At 40.4% G+C, this 26,330-nt stretch overlaps 1 protein-coding gene across 4 annotated transcripts in view; it reads right to left on the bottom strand.

Moving 5' to 3' along the window:
- The window catches only part of MINPP1 (multiple inositol-polyphosphate phosphatase 1), a 72,768-nt gene extending 53,048 nt beyond the window's left edge, over nucleotides 1-19,720 (bottom strand). For 3 of the 4 annotated variants that reach the window (XM_046027644.1, XM_046027646.1, XM_046027643.1), the window contains exons 1-4: nucleotides 18,048-19,720; nucleotides 15,021-15,218; nucleotides 10,044-10,141; nucleotides 2,310-2,443 (exon numbers count right to left, since the gene is read on the bottom strand). In XM_046027644.1, coding sequence (XP_045883600.1) covers nucleotides 2,310-2,443; nucleotides 10,044-10,141; nucleotides 15,021-15,218; nucleotides 18,048-19,209 — 1,592 coding nt within the window. In that variant the 5' untranslated portion in view covers nucleotides 19,210-19,720. The remainder of the gene's footprint in view (nucleotides 1-2,309; nucleotides 2,444-10,043; nucleotides 10,142-15,020; nucleotides 15,219-18,047) is intronic. The other variant, XM_046027647.1, reaches the window with a different exon arrangement.
- Nucleotides 19,721-26,330: the final 6,610 nt, after the last annotated feature.

Below are 26,330 nucleotides of genomic sequence, written 5' to 3' on the forward strand. Positions count from 1 at the left end.
CCTTGAGACGTAACATCCTATGCATTCTGGATTCAAATTCTTAATCATATATGTATATTTTACAAATACTTTCTCTATGTCTACAATTTATCTTCTCATTTTCCAAATAGTATTTTTAGAAGCACAAATTTTTTTAATTTTGATGATGTCCATTTTATCAATTTTTTGATGGATCAAGCTTTTGAGTGTTTTAGTATGAAATCTTGGCGTAATCCAAGATTGTGAAGATTTAACTCCTAGGTTTTCTTCTAAGAGTTTCATAGTTTTATCTCTTACATTTAGGTCGCTGATCCCACATTTTCTTCAGAAAGATTTCCAATTTTACACTTAAATCTATGACCCATTTTTGTGTACAGTATGAACTACAGGACTGTCTTTTTTTTTTTTTTATTTGATATAGAGAGAGATCACAAGTAGGCAGAGAGGCAGGCAGAGAGAGAGAGGAGGAAGCAGGCTCCCTGTGGAGCAGAGAGCCCGACGCGGGGCTCGATCCCAGGACCCTGAGATCATGACCCGAGCCAAAGGCAGCGGCTTAATCCACTGAGCCACCCAGGCGCCCCTAAATGTCATTTTTTAACATATGGACACCCAACTGTTCCAGCACCATCTGCTGAAGATTACCCTTTTTACTCCAGGATACTCCCTTAGCATCTCTGTCAAAAACTGACCATATAACAGCCTATTATTGACTTGATTCTATTCATTGATCTATCTATCTTTGGCTATAGTTTTATAGTAAGCTTTGAAATGAGATAATTAAAAGTTTTTGTTGCTATTGTTCTTTTTTTCAAAATTGTTTTAGCTCTTCAAGGTTCTTTTGCATTTCTGTACGAATTTTAGAGTAAGCCCCTCAACTTCTACAAAGGAACCTACTGAAACTGTGATAGGGACTGCATTCAGCCTATAGATGATCAATGTGTCTTCCAATCCATAACAATAGCATATCTCTCCATTTATTTGGGCCATCTGTAATTTCCCTAATGTTTCATAGTTTTCAGGGTACAAAAATTTTGAAACAACAATAACTTCTCAAGCTTTCAATCATTTTGAAACAACAATAACTTCTCAAACTTTAAATCTGGTATCAAATCGTAGTAGCCAATCCTGCAGAAATTATTTACGAACCTTTCTGACACAATTTTAAGTTTGCAATTCCTCACATTCAACAACAGGGTAACAATGAACAAACAGCAAGAGTTTTTCTTGCTGTTCTCTTATGAAATTAACAGGTTATAAACCACTCATAAAACTAAGTAAGAAAGAAGTTAATGCCTATATCAAAGATGGAACCTGCTTTGACTTTACTACCCCCACGAAAAGTGTCTGGTAGCAGAAACTAAATACTCAATCTAGTTATCTTCCCTAACTCCCATCAAACCCAAGAAAATTTCCTAAACTAGAGTCATATCCACACACACACACCTCTCTCTCTCTATATGTGTGTATAAAACTTAGTACTGCAAACACAAATACACAATCTTCAATCTTTCTGTCTCATCTTCATAGCATTTTTGCCTTTAATTATTAATGCATAAGCTCTCAAAGAGCATATTATCAAATAAAATGGAGTTAGGTTCTATCACAGGTTTAAATTATGAAAAGTTTTTTTTTAAACCTTGAAAAGTTGAAAAGTATGAATGTTAACAAAGGCTTTTCCATGAGAAACTCTCATTCAAAATAAAAACATTTCGTATTTCTACCAGAAGTCATGTGCAATTACGCGATTTATAACAGCAAGAACAGAAACTATCCAAATGTCCACTGACAAAAGACGCTATAAACTGTGGTACTTCTTTACTGAATATCACACATTACTGAATATTACACTATAGTAAAAATGTTTAGTTTTTGACTTTGTAAATGTAATGCTGAAGGGGGGAAAAAAACAAATCCCAGAAGACAATGAGCATATAACTCCGGGCTAAACTAAACATACTATCTACACACACACATTTATAATAAAGACTATTTTTAAACAGGCAAAGCAATGATATCCACCAACCTGAGAGGAGCAGTCACAGGGGATAAGGAGTAGAGTGGGCAAGAGGCAGCAAGAAAAGGGAACCACCGCACGTGCTAATCATTAGTAATGCTCTATAGCTTTTGGGTTGAATGAAGGGTTTAAATGTTTTATAACTCACATTATGTCATCTAATTTTTTCATAAGCCTAAATATTATGTTAAAATATTTTTTAAAAAACACAAGCAAAACCTATTTTTAAAAATTCATCCATTATAAAACATTTTCAAGAAGCTTAATTGGGCACTAAAGAGAATACATATCAAAAAAAGTTATTTTAAGTTTTTACCTTTGTTTCTGTTCAATTGCTTTGTCCAAGTGCTGGAAGATATCCTGAAACAGGGTGCAGCTGGATCGACTATTAATAGTATAACCATATCCTCTTTTCCAATATTGCTTCAGATCATTTAAGTATTCTAATACCTAAAAATAAAAATTTCAAAAATCATTACTATGACATTAATGTTAACAGATTCCTTGATTTAATGGTTCTCAGAAAAGATGACATTGTTTAATTACCATTCTCCACAAAGTATAGTAGAATCTTAGCATTCACTGAGTTTATATTTGCATTTTGAGCTTTTAAGAGATGCCCCAAAAGTCCATGCCATGCAGAGATTTACGATGAAACAAGAACCCGAATTGTGGGAACGTGGGGGCTGGCATGCAAGAGCGAGTTAGTACTCATGGCCGGTAACCCAGCACCCACGGACGCTCAGGACAGAGGGCTAAAGACGGGCGCTCACTTCCCCTTGCTGCTAAAATTACCTGCAAGTGATAGCAAAAATATGTACAGGAAAAAAGAGAGAAATAGAAGAATCTTCATTGTACCACAGGAAGATGTGAACAATGGATCAGGAACTTTTAAGAATTTTATAAAGCTAGAAACCAGATAGAAAACAAGTTACTTTGGTTCGTGTATCACTTCTGCAAAAATGCTAACAAAAGTAGATGAAGGATATAGAAAAGGAATGTACACTGGTACAGACATTCTAAAGCTCAAATTGGCAAAATCCATAAAAGGATACATTTCTATGGCCCATTTAATTCCATTTCTTATGAAGTCATAGTCACAGATGAACACAAGATAGCATGTCTAAGAACATCTTACAGCAGCACTGCTTATAGGGCAGCAGAAAGATTCCTGGAAATACCTAAATTTCATTAATAGGCAGATGGTTGACTAAACAATGGTATACACATAGTATGGAATACTAGGCAGTTATTTAAAACTTGTATGTTGTAACTCTACATGTACTGATATGGACAGATCTCTCCAAGACATACTGAATGAGAAGGGCAGGTTAAGAATAACTACAGTATAATACCATTTATTACCAAGACACACATACCTATAAACACACATTATACTGTTTACTGTTTGAAGAATGATGTAGATTGGGGCACCTGGGTGGCTCTGTGGGTTAAGCCTCTGCCTTCAGCTCAGGTCATGATCTCAGGGTCCTGGGATCGAGCCCCGCATTGGGCTCTCTGCTCAGCAGGGAGCCTGCTTCCCTCTCTCTCTCTGCCTGCCTCTTTGCTTACTTGTGATCTCTCTCTCTGTCAAATAAATAAATAAAATCTTAAAAAAAGAGTGATACAGATTATAAATAGCAGCACTGAAAAGGGTTAAAAGGTACACCCTGAACAGACAGCAGGGACTGATCTCTGTGGAGCCTCTTGATTACAATTGGTGATTAAGGCAGACTTTCTTTGAATGTTAAACTTTGTACTCATGTATCATATGATCAGATAAACACCAAAACCAGGGGACTAAAACCTGCCGTAAAGGCAGACTTTCTTTGAATGTTAAACTTTGTACTCATGTATCATATGATCAGATAAACACCAAAACCAGGGGACTAAAACCTGCCGTGGAAAGAGATGCAAGTTGGGCTGCTGGCTGACTCAAGTTAGTAGAACATGTGACTCTTGATCTTGGGGGAGAGGAGGTGAGAGTTCAAGCCCCACACTGGGTGTAGAGCTTACCTAAAAATAAAAATGGGTACGGGGCACCTGGGTGGCTCAGTGGGTTAAGCCTCTGCCTTCTGCTCGGGTCAGGATCTCAGGGTCCTGGGATCAAGCCCGGCATCGGGCTCCCTGCTCAGCAGGGAGCCTGCTCCCCACCTCCACTTCTCTCTGCCTGCTGCTCTGCCAACTTGTCTCTCTCTCTCTGTCAAATAAATAAATAAAATCTTTTTTTTTTAAATGGGTACAAGAGAAGACTGCAGTAATTGTTATTCTTCCCCAAAAAAGCCCCCAGAGAAACTAAGTGTAGGCCATAGTAAATTTAAGAGCAAAGAGTCATATACCAAAAACAAAACTAAATATACATTAAAGAGGCAACTAAATCAAGAAGTTAGTAAAAGGGACAAAGTAAATTTTTTTTAAATGAAAGAATTAAAAGAATTAAAGTTCTGCCAAATCCATTCAAGAAATAGAACAGTATCAGAAATGAAATAGGAGATATGCCTGAAGATTTTTTAAAAATCACATATGCATGCTATTGAAATGTTATCTCAAAAGGGTATGAAAATGTAAATGAAATAAGCAGTTTTTCTAGGAAAATATAAATTAGCCAAATTGACAGAGAAAAATCTGACTCTACAAAATAACTAGAGATAAAAGTCTATCTGAAAGAGACCAGGCATATTTGGTTTAAAGTAGGAGTTCTACCAAACCTTCAAGAAGAGTTAGTTCCTGGGGCGCCTGGGTGGCTCAGTGGGTTAAAGCCTCTGCCTTCGGCTCAGGTCATGATTGCAGAGAGAGAGGAGGAAGCAGGCTTCCTCCTGCTGAGCAGGGAACCTGCTTCCTCCTCTCTCTCTGCCTACTTGTGATTTCTGTCAAAAAAAAAAAAAAAAAAAAAATCTTTAACGAAGAGTTAGTTCCTAATAATTAAGTTATTCCAGGGTACAGGAAAGGATGGAAAGTGATGTGGGAAACAAAGGCAGAAAAAAAATGATTAAATTTCCTCACTACCTAGAGCCCACAGACAAGTCCTTGAAACAGGCAGAGTGACCTTCCTCTAGAGACTCAGCTGGCTGGATGTTGACACTTTGCTGAGGGCAACAGGCAATCTTAACCTGACCTCCAGGATCTTGTAAGTCTACTTTAACATATAAAAATTCCTTTGGAAATTTTCTTTATCTCTAAACCCCCCAAGATACATGTTGGCAATCACCCCCCAAGCATACGGCCGACGGATATACATCTGAAGGGTCTCATGACTCAGGTTTTATTAGATGGTAATAAATGACCTTTTCCCAACAACAGCGAGCTTCCTCAAGGTCTTAGAAACTTTGCTTCCAAAATTCCTTAGAGATTCACACCATCCCTAACTCCCTCCCAACTTGAAAGTATATAATGGGCTACTCCTCACGACCCCAGTGCACCTCTTTTCTGCCCGCGGGTCCTGTCCCCATGCTTTAATAACATCACCTTTTTGCACCAAAGACGTCTCAAGGATTCTTTCTTGGCCGCCAACTTCGAACCTTAACGTTTTTCTTATATCAGAAAGCTTCTCAACTCATTTTAGGAGTACAATGGAAGCCTGTACCCAAAACTGAACAAAGAAAGCCTAGAGAAAAGAGCCAGGAAAACTTCAGCCCGCTGCATTGCAATTCCTGTGCTCTCAACTATGGCTCTTAGTCACTGGTACACAAAGAAATCCCCCTCTTGTGTTCTAACCCCCCAGCCAGGAAAAGGAATAGGGCTGGGCCAGCAGTACCACTCACAAATGAGAGCCATGGCCATAAACAACCTCACCACAAACACAATTTAATAAATGTTTAATTCATTTAAACATTTTAATGAAATTATCAAAAAATTTTTTTCATTTTTTAAATTTTGAATTTAATGAAATTACCAAAAAAAATTCAGCAGTCTACTGAAAGAAGGTACCATCTGTCATGATGGAGTAACTAACACCAGGCATGCCCTCCGGACATACACAAGTAGAAAACAGGACAAAATATGTAAAACAAATGTTTTCAGTCACTGAGTATTGAGCACTGAACTGTGATCACGGAGAGGAGAAAAACAAAGCAAACCCTACAAATGCCCAGGTTTCTGTCTGGAGGCACTTTGAAACTGTGGCCTGCAGAGTTTGGGGGGGTAGAGGGGGGAAGGGATGTCAGGCAGAAGCATGCAGTCCTGCTGAGGAGAGGAGTCAGAACTCAGTCTTAAGGGGTTGGAATTAGCAAGGCAGAGTATCAGGAAGGAAGAAGCTACACAGAAAAACCGCTCCAGAAATCTGGGGGTCCTCTTGACTCTGTTGCTCAGTGTTGTGGGAATTACAAGCTGAATTCCAGAGCTATCACAAGGCTGGGAGATATTCAAGTTCCAAGCAGCCTAAGTAGGAGAATTTCAGCAGACACCTGGACATCCAAAAGAGACCCCAGAAGGGTCACACTTAACAGTAAAGGCATGTTTACAAATAAAGGTTTGTTTCTGAGTTTTGTAGGCCAGATCTAATGCATGAAACTCAGAAGTAAACCTCAAAGGGATCAAGGTGACCCACAAGTAACCTAACAGCAAAATAAAACAAAATTCAGAACTGTATAAAGGAAGGCAACAAAATTTAGGCATTCAACAATATAATATTCACAATGTCCAGTAAATAAAAAATTGCTAGAAATACATTAAGAAACAAGAAATATGAGCTCTAACTAGGAGAAAAAGCAGTCTGTAAGAGAATTTATCTTAAGAAAGAAGGAATCCAAGGATAATTCAATACTAGAAAATGTACTAACAATTTACTATGTTGAAGATTAAAAAAATAAATAAAACCACAATCATCTTCCTGGGTGACAAAAATTCAGCATACATCCCTGATTTTAAAAACAATAAATAGAAGGCTTCGGTAAGCAGGAAATAAATATTTCCTTAATTGGTAATGATAACTGATGTGGGAAACAAAAGCAGAAGGAAATACAGTTCAAATTAAATGTCCTTATAACCTGCAGCCCACTGACAAATACTCGGGTAAGGCAGAGTATTAACATTCCTCTAGGAAGCTCCCAACTGTCTCCCAGTTAATGCCTTGCTAGAGGGAACAACCACCTCAGTCTGACAACAGCAAGGCCTCCGTTTCTCCTGAGTCCTCTTCAGCATGTGAAAATCCTTCCGAAACTTCCCTCATCTTTACTTCCCCCAAGCCCAAAGTATACAATCAGTTGCTTCTCACAATCACCGGGCAGCAGCTTTTTCTGCCCATGGACCTGCCCCCGTGCTTTAATAAAACCACCTTTTTGCACCAAAGATGTCTCAAGAATTCTTTCTTAGGCATCAGTTCCAGACCTCACCCCACCAACACACCAACATTCAAAAATTACATCAATAACTATGAGACTACTCCAAACATATATCACATTTTATGACAAAGAATTACAAGTGTTCTTCACTGGAAAATAAAAAATCCTTGGGTTTTAATAGGATGGAATAAGGATATACCTCTCTGTTCTCTCAAAATCACCCTAAAGAAAATGCCTGAAGAAGAGAAATGCAAATGCCTTCGTCAAAGAGATTAGAAGGCCTTTAATCCCCCTGACCGCAGTCATAAATAAGGGAGGGCTCCCAAGTGCACTGAAAATCAAAACATCTCACAAAACCAGCGGAAGGCAGATCCTCAAAGCACAGGGAACACTAGGAGGAGCACAATCAACACCTCTCAGCTTGAAACCAGGAGGCCACAGAATGATGCCTGAGGGGAGCCTCCCTGCACAGTCTGTAATACAGCTCCCAGGAGACGGACTGGTGGTCAAGGTCAGCAGGAAACACCTGCAGAGGATCTCAGAGGAAAGCAACTCTGAAGCGGAAGGAACACTACTCCTTTCTGAATAGCTGTTCATCCCCACTGGCCGGCTAGGGAGGAAGAAAAGCTGAACTTGCTGCAAAGATGAGTAATAATTAAAAAGGGGAACCAGCACAGCATCTATACAAACACAGAAAAGAAAAAGAAAACTGCTATATACCTAAAACAGTCAGCTGAATGAAAACTGCTGAGTAAATGAACATACTACCACGAATTCCAAAGATTTAAAAAAATAAAGTCAAAAGTGGGGGGAAAAAAAAGATATGAAAAAGAAGACAGAAACATAAGCTGGGACATCAAAAATAGTTTGGTAGTTTACCAAACTATTTGGTAGTTTACTATTTGTTATCATTCTTACAATTTCTGTCAGTTTGAAAATTTTCAAAATAAGTTGCAGGAAAAAAAAAACTCTTCACAGGCAATAATAAAGAGACGAAAAGATAATACTAAAAAGGGGAGGGGGAAGAAAGAGAAAGTAGTCCAGAATCTTAGAACTACAGGGGTGTACCTGCGTAACCCCATGTTCCATCTTCTAACACACGTGGGAATCAAGGCACAGGAAGCAGATCATGACTTCCAGGGGTTTGGAATGCGTCAAACTACCTCCCAAAGAGACAGATGCACAAAAAGCAAGAGCAAAATATTTCCAAGGAGAAGGATCCAAATAAGGAAAAGGAAGGGAAAGTGGCAGGTGTCGCAAGGACAACCAGGGCAGGTAGTGGCTGGCTACGATGGAGGTGTGCGTCCTCAGCATGGAAAAGCAGCTGGTACTTAACCCCGAAACTGCCGGTACGTGGAAGAGACCCCAGGGATACTGCTGCTCACAACAGGAACTGCGCCGAGAGCAGGGCCTGGTGAGCACGCGCCAAACATCCCACCACGAGCAGTAACGAGGGCAAATGAAATTGCTCTTCTGTTAAGAGGTGAATTTCCCTTGGCCAATGCCCACCAAACATTTATACAGTATTCAGTTACTTCTGTTTATCACCTTTTTTCCCTCGAGCAAACTGGGTACGGAAGGAAAAAAGGGAGGGCAGTATTTTGACCCATGTGAATGGTGACCCTAAATTTCAGTTTATACCTACACTGGCATAATTATTAATTTTATGGTCAGGAAATTTCTAAGAGATGAGTTTTGGACAGTTAGAGGAGAGAAGCAGACAGAGAAAACAGATCATACCCATTCCCACTGGTGCTCAGTGTCTGAGAGCAGTCATTCACTGAGGGTCCTCTCCTCTACTTCCAATCACATGGCTAAGCCCCAGTCCCACATGAGCCTGGTAACACGTAAAACCACCTTTAATCTGTTGTGGTCACTCTGGTCTTTGAGTAACAAAATAAAGCACTTGTTTATCCTCAAATGTACATTAGCTCTTGGCTAAAAAACCTGCTAGTATCTGGCAAACAGTACACTTCTTTTCAAAACCTGATGTTAAGTTTTAAAGTTAATGATTGATTTTCACATGGCATATTGAACATTTTATATGTATGCGAAAGATGACTGAAGTTTCAAAAGTCCACATGCCTGAATGATCCACACAGACACCAGAATCCTATCCAATGCCGCTATCCTCAATGCTCACGAAAACCATTAACACTCTCCTACCCTACCTCCTGGCTCCCGACATCCCAGAAATAACCAGAATTTGCCTTGCATAAAGTCAGCTGAGGCCTGTCTGGCCTTCTCTTTCTAGAGTCTGAAAGAAGCAGTATGACTGAAGAGAGAAGAAAGAACATATGAAGCAGGCAGAGAGAAACTGTGGAGGGCTTACTGCCATTACCAGGTGGAACATGGAGCTCAATTTATCACAAAAACTATTAAGAAAGAAAAGTTAGGTATTTGAAAAACCATTCATCCTCTCTGAGCTCTGGCTTCCATTAAAAAGAATTTGGATTTTAATAGCTCTACAATCCCTTCTAGCAATAAAATCTCATGAGGGGTAAAATAGGGTTTTAATCGGGTGGACCTGGAAATCAAATCACCATGGAAGAATGTTTTCCAAAGTTTTCTGAACCCAAACTGTAAGTATGTAGACCCCATTTGAACAATTCTTTCCCTAAGTAAGGAAAATTATAAGTCTGTCAAGACAGTGCATGTTCCCTGTTCCACTTATTTTTTGAAAAGCTATTTCAAGTAACAACAACAACAAAAATAATGCAATCAATCAATCAATAAACAAACAGCAAACAAACCGCAAAAGTCATACTTACCTTTGCGTCATCTATGTCAAAAACATCACACCAAGGAGATTTAACACCTTTAATTGCCAGGTCAAATGAACAGGTAAAAAAAGCTACCTGAATTAAATCTGGGGGGAAAAAAAGAAAGGTAGAATCTGTGAGTAACTCTTCTCCATAATCTTCCAGAGGCTAAATAGCTACAGAATGCCACGAGCAGCACAGTCCAAGGACCTGGGTAGGTTCAGCATAGAGAAAAAGATGATTCGGCTTTTTCCTGATTATCAGATTCTCGAAGAATGAAGACCCACTCTGTACCATCCAAACAGGCAGAACTAGAACTGTCAGGAAGAAACCACGAGGAGGTAGAAATTTCAGTCCAATGAAACCAAAGCATTCAACTGGTATCTACAAGTTATCATTTTTTCTGGTTTTAAAAGTAATGTGTTTGTTAAGAGCACGTTTGCCTACCAAATCCAACAGCGTTTAACCCATCTTGAAAATGAGGAATAACAAACTCCCTTTGCTGAACTGCACTATTAAGGACACAACACAATGTTCTGTGAGGCAGGAGTACAGAGAGGAGGATGCAAAAACGGAAGAGGACTGCAAAAGATGGAGAGAGGGCCGAGTAAATGGGAGGTCAGGAGGGAGGGAAAACCAAGGGTCAAGAAGGAAAGAAACGAAGAGGGGAAAGTCCCACACTGGAGAGAGAGAGCATGCTAACAGCACCGTCTTTCAGTTTTAATTGCTCAATGAGGTGGCAGATGTCAGGTTAAGTTACCTGGATTTTTACATTGAGAGTGAGCTGATTATATGACCTTGAAATAGCCCCGGGTTTTGAAGGGAAGGGTAGGGCACCAAGTCCCTGGCCATGAGAGGTGGCTGTGCTGTCTGGTCACAGGCACGGGGCCGCTGCTCCATGCTACGGAGCCAACGGGAGCCACTGCCCTGGGCTTTGCTTTTTAACTTCAGTGTCTTTCCTCATTCCCAAGGAACCAGGTTTGAGTTTAAAGAACTTCCCCTAAGGCAGTATATAGTACAAAAAGAGTATTTAATTGAGAACACACGTAAAAGGCATTTACAAACTTTGCTTGAATAAACAAAAGGGTTGATAGTCCTAATACCTAATATAATGTAGTGACTTCTAAGGACCATGGATGTTCGATGAAAAGAACCTGACTTATTCACAAAGTTCTAGTTCTGAAACTATGAAAGTCGATCCTAATGGTCTGTTCTTTAACTGGAAGGAAGTTGACAGAAAAATTTCACCAAAAAACACTTGAGAGGACTACAGGCTATGAGACCTAACTCTGCCACTAATCATCCTGAGCAAGGGGCTCCAGCCTCTCTGGTCTCAATCATCCCACCTGCAAAATAAGTGTGAGCGCTTCATGAGGTGTTACAAAGACCATGCTGACTTCCTGGCCCGTCTTTTGGAACCTCAAAGGTATTTGAGATAGATCAGAGATTTAAACATTAAAAACTAAAGTAAAATAAAGGAAGACATAGGAAAATATAGTAATCTTGGGGTAAGAGAGTATTCCTAGGCAAAACACAACATCAAACAGCCATGATGAAAAGACAGACGTGGCTATGTAACAGACAAAAAGGGTACAGTCAAAGGCACCATAAACTTAAAAAGTGGAGCCATAAATTAAGAGAACCTGTTAGGAATATACAATAGGCAAAGAATTTATCCTTTGTCAAGCAAAATTAAAGGATATATAATTAATAAATCTGTAACACATAAAGGGTCCCTAAGAACAAGAAAAACAAAAACAATCTGACAGAAATGGACAAGATAAGGAAGAGGCAAACCCCAGAAGGAATGCAAGTAGCTAGCAGACCCAGGAAGACATGCTCATCTTCACAAGTGACCAAAGAAATACAAATTAAAGCCAGATACCATTTTTCATTAATCAAACTGGCAAAAATCAAAACGACTAACAACAGCTACTGTTGGATAAGGGGGAAATCTCATATTGTTGATATAATTTCTGCACTTTCAGAGAACAATCTGGAAGTATGTGTCAAGGTGTAAAATATTCATTGTCCTTAACCCAACAATTCCACCTCCAGTTATTCACTTTATAAATTCTCTAGGGCAAAACCCAGATGATAAAAATGTTTACTGCAGCATCATCTGAAAGGGTGAAAAACTAAGAAAAACCTCAGTAGGAAAATGATTCCCTACAAAAAAAATTTGCACTGTATTAGGTCCAGTGCCCTCCACCAGTAAAATCTGATGGGTTAAATAAGTTTTTAACTATCACTGACCTAGAATCTGAATCATATATCCTATGAAATCACATAGAATTCAAAAAAACGAGACAGATCTACATAAGACAGATACACTGCTAAGTAAAAATGAGTTACAGTAAATACATATATTATCACCCCCTATGTTAAAAACAAAAGGATTTAAATAGCTACAGTAGTTTTGAGCCATTACTCTGCCAGGCACTGTACTAATGCTCCGCATTAATTAATTTCACATAATCCTTGAATAATCCTAAAGGAAAGGTACAGTTCCTATACCCACTTTACAGAAAAAGAAACCATGGCCTAGAGCTATTAATGAACTTGTAAAGACCACAGAGTGAGTCGACAGTATAACAGAGTCAAGATTCAAATACAATCAGTCCAATTCTAGAACCCATGATTTTAACCACTATGCTTATATTGCCTCCAAAAAGAAGTTGCTCTCAGTCACCTCATCAGTAAAACACAAATAATCTGAGACTAAAAATTATTTTTTAAAAAATCTTCAACAGTCTAACCCCCTACTAACCAAGGGCATAGCTAGATACTGGTATAGTTACATAAACAAATTCAGTACATAAAGTTAAAATGTAGGACTAAAATCACACACATTAAAGAATAAAAAGTTGAGGGACGCCTGGGTGGCTCAGCTGGTTAAGTGTCTGCCCTTGGCTCAGGTCATGATATCAGGGTCCTGGGATTGAGGCCCGTGCTGAGCTCCCCACTGCACAGGGACTGTGCTGCTCCTTCTGCCCTTCCTCCTGCTCATGCGCTGTCTCTCTCTCAGTCTCTCTCAAATAAATAAATAAAATCTTTTTAAAAAATTTTAAGAATAGAAAATAAGCTCAATTAAAATCACATTTCAGACTGAAATCATAGTTCAATACCATTCATTTAAGTTTTAAAACCTGCAAAACAACATACCATTTATGTACAGAAACATAAAAACTGACATGGGGTGATTTAAATGCTCAATTCATGATGACTACCGCTGGGAAGAAAAGAAGAGAAATAAACTTCCAGAGAGGAACTGAGGGACTTCAATTCCCTAAAGAAACTAACCGCAGCATGTTGAAATTTGATAAAACTAAGTTGTGGGTATATTGACATTCGGTCATTGTATCAGCCTTTATTATTATCTATAAGCTTGAATTACTTGCCACTAAAATCATTTTTAAAATTTTTATTTTTACATAATCTCCACACCCAACGTTGACTCATAGCACTGAGATCAAGAGTCACATATTCTATCAATTGAGCTAGCCAGGTGCCCCTAAAATAAATAAATTTTAAAGCTCTGGAGGTGACCTCAATGGTCAGTCACTTTGGGGAAAGTCACTTTGGGGAAAGAAAAAAATTCAATTTTGAATGCTAGTATAGGCATCTTCACTTTTTTGATGAATGATAAAGCATTCAGGCTCCGTGATTCTAGTCTATTATTTTCCCAACCACTACCACTTCCAGCCTTTTGGAAGTTTATTCACAATGTAAGAAATCCACAATCTTTGTATGTATGTTTGTTGACATTTGCTATATGAATTATGAATTCTTAGAAATCAGAGAAAAATCCATTTTTTCTTTGTTTCCTATTGGCAGGTGAACATGTGCCCTGGCTTTCCACCTGCTTCCCCAGCATAATTTTTTTTTACTTATTTTTATTAACATATAATGCATTATTTGTCCCAAGGGTACAGGTCTGTGGATCGTCAGTCTTACACAATTCACAGCACTCACCATAGCACATACCCTCCCAATGTCCATAGCCCAACCACCGTCTCCCTACCCTCCCTGCCCCCAACAACCCTCAGTTTGTTTTGTGAGATTAAGAGTCTCTTACGGTTTGTCTCCCTCCTGATCCCATCTTGTTTCATTTTTCCCATCCCTGCCCCCCACAACCCCCCACCCTGCCTCTCAAATTCCTCATATCAGAGAGATCATATAACTGTCTTTCTCTGACTGACTTATTTCGCCAGCATAATACCCTCTAGTTCCATCCACGTCATCGCAAATGGCAAGATTTCATTTCTCTAGATGGCTGCATAGTATTCCATTGTATAGATACACCCCATCTTCTTTATCCATTCATCTGTTGATGGACATCTGGGTTCTTTCCACAGTTTGGCTATTGTGGACATTGCTTTCTCCAGCATAATTATTAACAGTGCCCCCTGCACCCCCCGGTGTACAAGGCTGCATGACAAATTGCAACTGACAGCCTATCTACTGCAACACCTTTTGACAGACACAAATGCGCACTCTTTTTAGCATCTCTAGGCTTAAAAGCCTCAAAGAAAATGCCCACACTACTTTGCTTTTTTCACTTTCTAATATCCCTCCTCAAAACATGAACACATACACACTTCTGAACAGCTTCAACAGCTAAAGAATTTTATGTAATTTTCCACTTTTATCATTTTGAGGAAATAATTTTTAGAAATGTAATTTATATACATAATGCTTACAGTCAAAGCTTTATATAACTCTGCTCTCAAAAAAAAAAATTCCAGGATATAGCAAAAATCATGTATATTCATCTACATAAAGCTCAAAGAAGTATATGAATCACAGAACAGTAAGCATGATATATACCATTTTCGTGACAAGAGTGTATTATTTTCTTAATGTAAAATCAATCGTGGGCCTTTAAAAGGAATTACTTCATGCTTCCATAGTTTTTCATTTTCAGAGTTTGAGAACCATTTACAATTATTTCAGAGCTCGAATGAAAGATAATGGGCACATTACCTGCATTTAAATTGCTGACGGGCACCTGCAAAGCAGCTGCAACCTTTTTTAAAATGTTCTGCATTTCTGGTCCAGTTTTGAAAGCTTCCACATGATAAAGAGCTGTAGCATTCTTTTCCACTTCAGTTAAAAACTTGTCACAATGATCAAAGAATCTCATTAGTTTATCATTAATTCTTGGAGGTCCACACTCCATGTCTGAAACAGAAAAAAAAATTTTGTTTATACATATACCATCAACATAAATGATAATCTCAAATTACTAAAAGTTTTGTTTCAAGCGTGAAAAAGAACACTAAAAACCTGTTTATTTATTGGCATGTCTTTAGCACACAATGATCAAGAGAGACAGGGCAAAATTATTCCCCATTTGTAATGGCGGTAATTCATGAAAGTATATCCTAGAAAAGACTAAAGAAACAGAGAATCAGAGAGAAAATGTTACTGCATTACTATACGGTGAAAAAAAAAAAGGTGGCTGAAATAAATATTTTCTGAAAGAAAACAAAAATAATTAGACATGAAAAGCCTAATAAGTGCAGAAACGTGTTCTGTAAGTACTACTTCTGACGGGCACAGAAAACTTGGAGAAAGCAAACTGAAAACTAGCAATGGAAACTAGCAATGTTGAGAAACTAATTCAACAGATCAAATCTGTTTTTCTCCTCTAAGCCAAAGCCTACATAGTGTATTTTCTGTATTAACTTTCCCAACACTGTGTTACTTTACAAAAGAGTGCTTCAGACAAAAACTACTGACAACAGCACAAAACATCCTTTCAGGTCCTCTGTATTTCATGGTGTTTGGTGCTTCTGCTTTTGGTTTATTTCATAACTAAAGCTCCCAGATGTTTTCCATTTAGAATCCCTAAGTTCCATTATTTCCCCAATTTGGCAGCAAATATGTATTATAAAAGCATCCACAATCATGCCTTAACTACTTGGGGGGGGGGTGCCTGTTTTTTCAGTCATATTCAAAGCACATCGATTTCAATCATCCTTTCTCCAATAATTTACCACAAAAAGAACACCAAGAATACCACTACTCTTTACAAAATGAGAAAATCAAATCAGTCATACCGTTTTGCTCTGGATGTGAGTGTGAAAAAACATATTTACGTGTATGTTGCATGTTCATTTCAGGATCTCCTGAAATGGATAATCCTACCCAATGTCACTGCCAACTGGATTATAGTTGGTAAAACATCTGGACTTGGAAAATAAGTGACCTTTGTCCTCTTTCTCTGTGTCCTCAAAATACAATTTCCCAAGTGGATCTGGATTCTCTGTCCTTGCTATTAACTCATTCCTGCCGTTCTTTAAACAGAAACAAAGGTATTGTCCTGTTGCTATAATACAAAATCTAATTCAGTGGACCCCCTTGAAAACCCAGATGTACACAACAGGCAACTTTCTCTCTCTCTCTCTCCATATATATATATATATATATATATATATATATATATATATATACATACATACATATACATATATATGTATATGTATCTCCATATATATATATGGAGATATATATACATATATATACACACACACACACACATATACACATACACACACTACAGAGATCATAATGAAATAGCTAGGCAAGGGGTTCAATCTCTAAGACTTCATCCCAGCAGGGCCAGTAGCCCCTTTTTGGTATACACTATATACACTGTGCCAGAGCGAAGTATATTCTGCCTTGAATGTTCACTGAATTTAACAGATTTGTGGGAAATTTCTACTATATTAATCACTAAAAAGCACAATTCAACAAGTGAGTAAACAAGTCAGCCAAGAGAACTACCCACATAGCAGTAACATGACACACAATCAAAAGAATGACTTCTTGGAGATGGTGGAACTGTGTTAAGAGAGGATGCTACTGGAAAAATGACAAACTGGTCCAATTTATTTTTCACTTGGGTTTAAAGCTAAACAATGTCTCACGTCATCTCTGACCTAAAAACTGGCCAACAAAATACTAACCCTTGCTCATCCCTCTGGCACAAACTTGTTATATGCTTTCATCCTTACTCCTAGTTACAGGGTGAATGGACGCTGTAGAGTATACAGGTTAAGAGACCAAGTTCCAAATCAGATTTCTTGGGTCCATACCTAGCCATGTGAAAACAGGCAGACTAGTGTTTCTGTCGCTCAATTTCCTCAGCTGTTAGGTAGAGGGAAAATAGAGAGCTTTTGTAAGGATTAGTGAAATAAATGCCAGGCATGCCTGGCACAAAGCCATAAAGCAGGTGTTAAGTATCAGTTATTATTAGTATCTGTGACTACTAAACTTTTTGCGCGGGGGGGGGGGGGGGGGGGGGGGGGGGGGGGGTTGGCATGGATTCCAGGCCTGACTCCTCAGATGAACCAAGGACAATGAACAAGGCTTTCTTGGGCTCAGCTTCTTCACCTGGGGAATACCAGGGCCACACGAGATGATCTCTCCAGTTCCGCAAAATAGAATGAATCAGACAAGTACTGAGTATGACCCTGAACCACAGCGACAGGGAGGGTAAGTCTACAGCATATACAAGATCAAAACAGAGAAAAAAAGCACAGCAGTCAAGAGAGCTGGAGAGTCGCTTCCTAATATGGGATGTGGGTCCAGAACCAATGTAATTAAAAAAAAAAAAAAAAGGAATCGATAAGTAAAAAAACCCAAGCAGTTTTCAGAAGCAGAGCTTGAGGAAAGAAAGTGCTGGCACCAGCTGCCAGGAAGGGAGGAAAGGCGGGGCTGGTGCTCCGAGAGGGGGCAATTCTGTCTGGGAATGGGACACGGAGAACCGCGCCTGGCAGTCTCCTCTCCTGTCCTGTCAGCCGACGCCCGCTAGCGCATCCAGCCCCAGAAAGGTGTGCACTGCATCCCTGATGAACGGACAGATGAATATGCGTGGGGACAAGGGAGACAGACAACTCAGCCCTGAACACGCGACACGGGATGGGCACCCGGGGGCCTGGGGACGAGGGAGCGAGGGGAGACTGAGCCAGAGGACCCTGCCCCCGGCGGCCCCAAGGCTGTCACCTGCGACGTCGGGCGGCGGCAGGCCGGGGTGGTAATGCTGCCACAGCCCCTGCAGGAAGGCGGCGCCGCTGTCCACGCAGCGGTGTTTGGAGCTGGTCACCAGCTGCAGGCGGCCGTAGTTCTCGAGGCTAAAGAGAGCCGGGAAGAGGGAGGCCAGGCGCAGCGCCAGCTGTCGCATGTCCTGCCGCCCCTTCTCCACCAGCTGCCCGTCCATCCAGTCCGCGTACCACAGCGGCCAGTCGGCCAGCGCGGCGCCCAGGTCGCGGCCGCCCGCGGAGCCAGCGCGCCCATCGCCCGGCCCGCGGGCCTGCAGCAGCCCGTGCAGCTGCCGCAGCTTGCGGATCTGCTTGGCCGTAGGGTAGCGGGTGCCGTGGCGGATGAGGGCCACCAGCTGCACGGGGGTGCAGGTGTCCTCCAGCAGCTCGGGGTCCCTCCGCGGCGCCTCGGGGTGCGGCAGCAGCCCGGGGTTGGCATCTTCGTAACGGGTCTTGGTGCCGAAGTAGGGGCTGAGCGCCGAAACCGCGGGGTCTTCCGGCTCCAGGAGGGAGCAGCGCGAGAGCGACGAGAGCAGCGCCACAGCCAGGGCAGCGACCGGCGCCACCGAGACCTTGATGAAGCGCTGGGGCCCGCGGAGCATGGTGCGGCGCGGCCCGCGGAGGGCGACGTACCCGCCGGGACAGCGATTTCCGGTTCCGGCGGGCAGGGGGAGGGCCTTCCGGATGGGTCTGGGCCCCCAGGATTCGCTGCGAGGTATGGCGCGCCGCGGGTACTCGTACCGGGAACCCCCCGCCTGCGGCTCCGGTGGCACCGGCGCGAAACGCCGGGGAACTTCGGAGACCTGCGGCTGAAGCGGAGCTGGCGTCGGCTGGGCCTCTCGCGTGGGCGAGCTTCCTTGTGGCGGGCGCCGCCGGGACTGACTCAGCCTCTGCCCCGATCTTTGAAATGCCTTGAGGCGGGCCACACAGGACACCCTGTAACGCCCTGTCCACCTGCGGTGCGGAAAACGTGCTTTCTGAACCACCCTGCGGGGCGCCTGAGGCTGTTGTTCACAGAGCAGTTCCCCGGTTTCTGCCCCAGCCTGCCTCCCGAGGTCCAAATCTGTTCTCTGGTTGGAGTTTGAACATAGCGTCCAGCCGGGCCGACCAGACCGGAGAAAAGCCATGTTCTCCAGGAAATCCGGTGCCCGAGCCTTTGGTACCTTTGGTTGTGTCTGGACCTGGGCCAGTGGAGCTGTGCTCAGCGACACGGAGCCACAGGAGGGTGCTTGTTGGCTTCAGGGTCTTTCAGAGTAGGGACAGCACAGCCCTGATCCCTTGGCATGTTGGCTCATAGCCCGTGATTGGTGCATTATTAAGTGTGAGCCAATCTGCTCTATGGAGCAAACCTGCTCTCTGTTTACCATCCCTCCAAGCTAAAACTGCTCCCGTGTAATTACATACTCAGATCAACAGCTACGTGTTTTCATAGATTGATGCTCAGAATCTTTGATCCAAGGGAAAAAATACCACCAATCTGAACAATGCCTTGGTTTCTCCGCTTGAGCACAATTTTGTATGCTAGTTGGGTAAAGAATAAAGATTAAAGAAGTCATGTGGTGATCCAAATTCAAGGCAATGTGGATCATGTCTTTGTAATGGGGTTTTTCCTTCAAAGACACCAGTAAGTCGCTCTTGGTAAGCCAATCTTTGTCTTAACTACTTTTCTCCTTGTTGAGGTGTCTCTGGTTCAGAGAGGTGTACTTCTAAATGTTAAACAATGAACAAAATGGTGTAAAATCAGGAATAGATTCCAACTTGGCCGCTTGCAGATTTTAAGACGGTCTGTAGCAGGAAGCCGTCTTCAGACCATTGACAGATGTTATTTTTTCGATATTCCACTTTATAGAATGTCTGAATATTCAAGGGTCAGTGATATTTTCACAAAACTTCGCTCAAATTAATACTTGGTAAACATGTACCTTTTTTTTTTTTAAGATTTTATTTATTTATTTGACAGAGAGAGATCACAAGTAGACAGAGAGGCAGGCACAGAGAGAGAGAGAGGGAAGCAGGCTCCCTGCCGAGCAGAGAGCCCGATGCGGGACTCGATCCCAGGACCCGGAGATCATGACCTGAGCCGAAGGCAGCAGTCTAACCCACTGAGCCACCCAGGCGCCCACATGTACCTTTTCTTTATGGACTTCCTCACCCCTACTTTTTATCGGCTGAAATGCCTGATATTTCTAAGTGCATTAAGCAAGCATGTGTGCCAGTTGTGTGTCATTGTATTTTGCTTAATATATGCGCCTAATGATCACCTCTCACGCTTGATCTTTTGTATCCTCAAGGAGCTACCAAGTCTTCCCAAAGGTACTATCCTTCCTAATGAAGTAATCTTTAGAGATCCTGTCTACCTTACAAAATCAATGGCATGCTTTGCTGTACTCTAAATTTGCCCTCACCTTGATTTTTTTTCCCTTCCTCTGATTCCTCATCTGTTAATGTTACGCTTTTTAGATGTTTATTAAGCCAGCTCCAGTCATTTTGTTGTTATGGCCAAGATGACATGATAAAGCTAGGCAATGCCTTCATGTTTTTCACTAGGAAAAAGCCAGAGGTAGTATCAAAGTATAAGCCTTGGATCCAGACGCCAAACTCTGCCAAACTCTGCCAGTCATTAACTGAGTGACCTTCGGAAGTAACTCAAGTTCTCTGAGCCTTAGTTTCCTTATTTGGAAATTACAAATATTAGAACCTACATTGTGGAATTATTCTAAGAATCAGATGACATTTAAAATTCGTACAATAGGCTTCTTTGAAAGGTATTTTTGTTAGTAATTTCCAGTAATATAGGTTTTTTCTGTGCTAAGATACATAGCTCTCTAGCAACTACTGTATAAGTACTGTATAAGACTGTATAAACTGCCACTGAACATTAAAATATTTATATATTCCACTATTTCCAGTATATATTCCTATATATATATTCTACAATTCCAATATTTATATTCCACTGAATATAAATACCATATAACTCTGTATAAACTTCCACTGAACATTAACTTTCACAAGCAAGATATGCATCAAAGATCATTTCATAACTTTTCTAATAATAAAAATCTACTCATCTTCCTTAAAATGGGTTTCTCATTCTCAAAGTAGTGAGTACCTTTGAGAAGTTTTAAGTAGGCAACAGGCCCTGCTCATCTTTTCATTGCCAGGCCAAGTCTTAATTCTCTGGCCAGAATTGTAAATTGGGGGCCCTTTGAGATAGTTGCCCACCTTGTCCAAGCAGCTAGTACCCAGGAGTTTGCACGGTGTAAAACATGGTTGCCCCTTGATAAAGACCTTGGATGGATCGCTTTCCCTCATGGGAGGCGGCAAGGATGATAGCAATGTATTTGACAAATCTACCACAAAATAAGAGGTAGAATGGAAAATTAGTGGTTCAGATTCCTTGAAGAGATGAGAACATAGAACTAAGAGCACAGAGAATTTGATTTGGACCAGAACAAGAGGAGACCTTGTTTTTCTGAGATGGATTTCAAGCTTGATGGCCTCAGGTTCCTCAATGATGTAGGAGGCAAGATAGTCTGAAGAGATGGGAGAATAGGACTTAGGTCTTTGGAATGTAGAAATGGATTGGATTTAGAACTGAGAAAAATGGGAAAGAATTTGCAACTAAGAGGAAGGGGAAGCAAGTAAAAAGTTGGTTGGCCAGCCCTGGATATCCAACAGAGAATGAAAAACTTGAATTGCCAGTGGTTGTACAATTTTATCCAGAAGTGAACATTATCTGTTTTGTCCTTCCTAGTGGAAAAGAAAAAAGTTGAATTCTATTGTTCTATATTATTCTAATCTGTCTTAAGTAGAACTTTTCTAATCAATTTACTGTATTACAGGATATGGTGATTTGCAGATTATTTATTCATAGGATTTCTGAAATAGTTGTTTCCCTCTAAAGAGGGCATGGTGTCAAATACAACATTTTAAATTACAGACATCTGTGACATTTTTTTAAAGGTTACTAAAGAAGAGGCTTTCTGGTGAAGAAGCAAAAAGGAAGGGAAAGGGCTAAATGCTTTGGGGGATAGGGCAGGCTATCTGTGTAAGCATAGAAAATATTTATTAAAAACATGGTTTCTGAAACTAGACTCTCTGGTTCTCAAATTCCAGCTTTTGCTTAGTATCTATGAGATCTTGAGCAAGTTAATCTGTTGCTTCAATTTGTTTTCTTCTATAAATTGGGCATAATACCTATGTTATATGGTTGTTGATAGGGTTAAATGAGGAAATTTACATAAAGACTTTATATAGTTCTGGCCGCAAATCAATTTGTAAATTTTACTGAACATAATTAAAATGTTTCTTGTTACCGCTTTTGCTCTAATCAAGTAAATGGACAATGGCCAGTTTGTCATAGATATTTGTTATCTTACAACTACATTAAGCAACTAACTTTGTGCCTATTCCAAGACCATTTTAACTCTAGTATCTTACTACCCTGCTATTTCATCTTTCCTTTCCTGGTTATCAATTTAGTGCTTCTTTGTTTTTTATTGCGGTTTTGAAACAGCCAACAGAAGAAGGGTCCACGTGTATGGCCTGGGCTGGAGTGATCCATGCTTCAACCGCAGTCCCTCAACCCTGCTTGAATGTGGAGGTTGCATAGATCACCAGACTCCATGGATAAGATACCTTTGTTCAAAAGAACAGTATCAGCATCTCTGGTAGCTAAGCACCACATCATTCCCCAGCATACAAAAACCAAGCTGAATTGTTTAACATTGTGTTTGATTTGATGAGTAGAACTTCACCGAATTGTGAACAATGATGGGGGTGACTTGCTTTTTTACGCTCTCGATTATGCCTTGCTAAGGGAGTTACTTTATGATAGAAAATATTTATTAAAAACATGGTTTCTGAAACTAGACTCTCTGGTTCTCTTCTGGTATCTTGACACATCATAGGACTTTGATGTGAATTCTTCCCTCCCATTAAATGTTGGTTTGAAATCCATTGAGCTATATTTTAGAAACCAGATACAATGTTTAAATTGCCAGCATTCTTTCTGTGCTTTGCTACTTCCATTTAATAGGAGGAAACTGTAGCTATTCACTTTCTAGTCTTGTTCTGTACTGGTTTTCCTGTACATGGCAGTACTGTTGCTCAGAGGCATAATTTCCTCCAGAAGTGCCCCCCAAAATATCTAGTTACCCCATCACAAAGATGAATAATGTGTTATAAATCTTGGGGGGAAAATCTCTTCCAACAAGCATAGACAATAGCAATTGTTGAAACATCTTATATTTTTCTGAAGTGTTAGTTTTCCAAAATCAGAAAATCTCTTTGAGGAATGTGACCTTTAAGAATATGGATGAGCTGACTTTAAAGCCATCAGTATTTCCTTATTTCCAAGTACAGAGAAAACTTTCAGAGAAAATTTTTTCATTAGCTCTTTATCAGGAAAAATGTTTTTTACTTAGTACATTAATGTCAATTTCATGTTGTCTCCCTAGCCTATGCATGAACCTGTCTTTCAGTTCTTGTTCACTCTATTTATTTATTTATTTGACACAGAGAGAGAGGGAGAAAGAGAGCACAAGCAGGGGGAGCTTCAGGCAGAGGGAGAAGGAGAAGCAGTCTCCCTGCTGAGCAGAGAGCCCGACATGGGATTTGATCCCAGAGCCCTGAGATCATGACCTGGGCCAAAGGCAGACACTTAACTGACTGAGCCACCTAGGTGCCCCTGTTCATTATTTTCTTGTAACATAAAACCATCTTTCTTGAGTTGAGTTGCTTTGCCTATATGTATTAAAATCCAACATTACCCTAAGCTAGAAAAACAATGTTGGCATCTGTGGACTTACATACTTGTTTGTAGCAACTTTAGTAAACAGGACAGTTCACACTCCAATTGAAGCAACCATTATGGTTCCATAAACAACACCCTAATTACCCCACCTTTCCTGTCTTATATCCAGCACTATCTTGTCTGACTCAGTACTCCAAGAGATAAAGCAATTGCTACTAACTCATTCTTAGTTATTACCTTAGATGCAAGAGCCAGGAGGAAACTTTCTTGATACTCAAATATCCATCCCTTACATCAAGTAGACTGTCAGCAATTATTTGTTAAAAGGTTGTATGTATGAATGAATAAATGAGATAGAAAACTGTGGGTGAAGGAGTATTGTGCCTCCATCAGAAAGGATGAATACCCAACTTTTGTAGCAACATGGACGGGACTGGAAGAGATTATGCTGAGTGAAATAAGTCAAGCAGAGAGAGTCAAGTATCATATGGTTTCACTTATTTGTGGAGCATAACAAATAACATGGAGGACATTGGGAGATGGAGAGGAGAAGGGAGTTGAGGGAAATTGGAAGGGGAGATGAACCATGAGAGACTATGGACTCTGAAAAAGAACCTGAGGGTTTTAAAGGGGCAGAGAGTGGGAGGTTGGGGGAACCAGGTGGTGGGTAATAGGGAGGGCACGTATTGCATGGAGCACTGGGTGTCATACAAAAACAAAAAATACTGATACGCTGAAAAAATAAATAAAAATTTAAAAAAGAAAAAACAGTGTGGGAAGATAAACTGTGGAAATAACATTGCTTTGTATTTATGCAACATAATTATTTTACCTTCCCAGTTATCCCATGACCTCTGAAGAACAGCATTTAGACCATGTTGTAGATGTGGAAATCAAAACAAAGAGAGCTTAGATGCCTTGCCAAAAGTCATCTCATCTAACAAGTACATAGTAGAACCAGTTCTAGAATATGATTAGTGGACAGAGAGCTATCTTTGTGTTTCTTTTCCTGATACCTACCCATTCCTGACAAATGAATAATGAGCTCAAAAAGTGTCATTTGTAGATGGGGCTAAAAGGATAAATCTTGCAGTTATAACTGCAAGTCATATATATAGATATATTACAAATATCTATATATAGTTATAACTATATAATATAACTATAGCGGTTATACTAGCTAACCACTCAACATTTGTTCTCCCTTTTTTCTTGGAATCAATGCGTACATATTCACCTTTCAGGAAGGTCACTGTGTCCCCACTTAAAGAAAAAGTCCTGACTGGTTTAAACCAATCCTGGTAACTATATTTTTCTTGCCAGTTTTGGTTTAGGAAAGAGCATGTAACTCAATTCTAGTCACTGAGATAGAAGGCATAGTCTACTTAGTAGTTTCTGAGAAAGTTTTTTTGGTTCTAAAAAAGACATGATAGGGTGATAAATCCACAACACTTTATAGGATGAGTGGATCAGAGGTGCTGATGACTCAAAGGAATATTGCAGTTGGCACACTAAATGTCCTGGAAGGGAAGGAGATGGTATTCAGTGAATGAAATGCCTAAAATAGGTATTTCAGAGATGATGGAGTACTTGTTCGTGATTCAGCAAGACAGTTTAAAACATGAGGTTAAGAAAATTTAGCTAAGACAAGTTATAGAATGCAAATCTTTTAGAATTAAGAAGTTACAAACGAACAGGGGCGCCTGGGTGGCTCAGTCGGTTGGGTGACTGCCTTCGGCTCAGGTCACGATCCCAGCTTCCTGGGATCGAGCCCCACATTGGGCTCTCTGCTCAATGGGGAGCCTGCTTCTCCCTCTCCCTCTGCTGCTCTGCCTGCTTGTGTCTCTCACTCACTCTGTCAAATAAATAAATAAAATCTTAAAAAAAAAAAAGTTACAAACAAAAAATGGAGAGGTCAAGAAATCCTGGCTCAAAACTTTTGCTCCTGGTTCTAAACTTCTATTCCAGCAGGATTTAACCCCCACTAGATCCCCACCTTCTACTAGTCTATGCACCTCTCCCTCTATCCAACTCTTTAAAATACCCAGCTCACTCGGCTTCTGTTCTATGATGCTTATTTCTAAGATTTTATTTTATACCAACATTTTGTTTTTAATAAATGCAATTCATGGTTTGGAAAGATGAGACAGATTGAAAGCACAGAGATGCCAATAATTTTAAACATCTTAAACAAACAAAACAAAACTTCACTCTTACAATGCAAGAGAATGATACACTTGAGGAAGAGGCAACTTCTCTGGGCATTAGCATGTCCAAAGGCAAAGATTAGATTTGCTCCAGCCCTCTTAGAACCAGTGAGGATCCAGCTTGAAAACAAAGCCAACACAGCTAGACAACACGGCCAATTGTGGAAAGAACCTCAGGTCCTTCCTGATGCCATTGAGCTGATGAAGTCAACCTGGAGTATATCACCTGTGGGCTTCCTGTCATCAAAGAAAATAACCATCTTTATTGTCTGAACTGTGTTTC

Source organism: Meles meles, chromosome 13 (genome assembly GCF_922984935.1).
Source record: "Meles meles chromosome 13, mMelMel3.1 paternal haplotype, whole genome shotgun sequence".
Lineage (NCBI taxonomy): Eukaryota > Metazoa > Chordata > Mammalia > Carnivora > Mustelidae > Meles > Meles meles.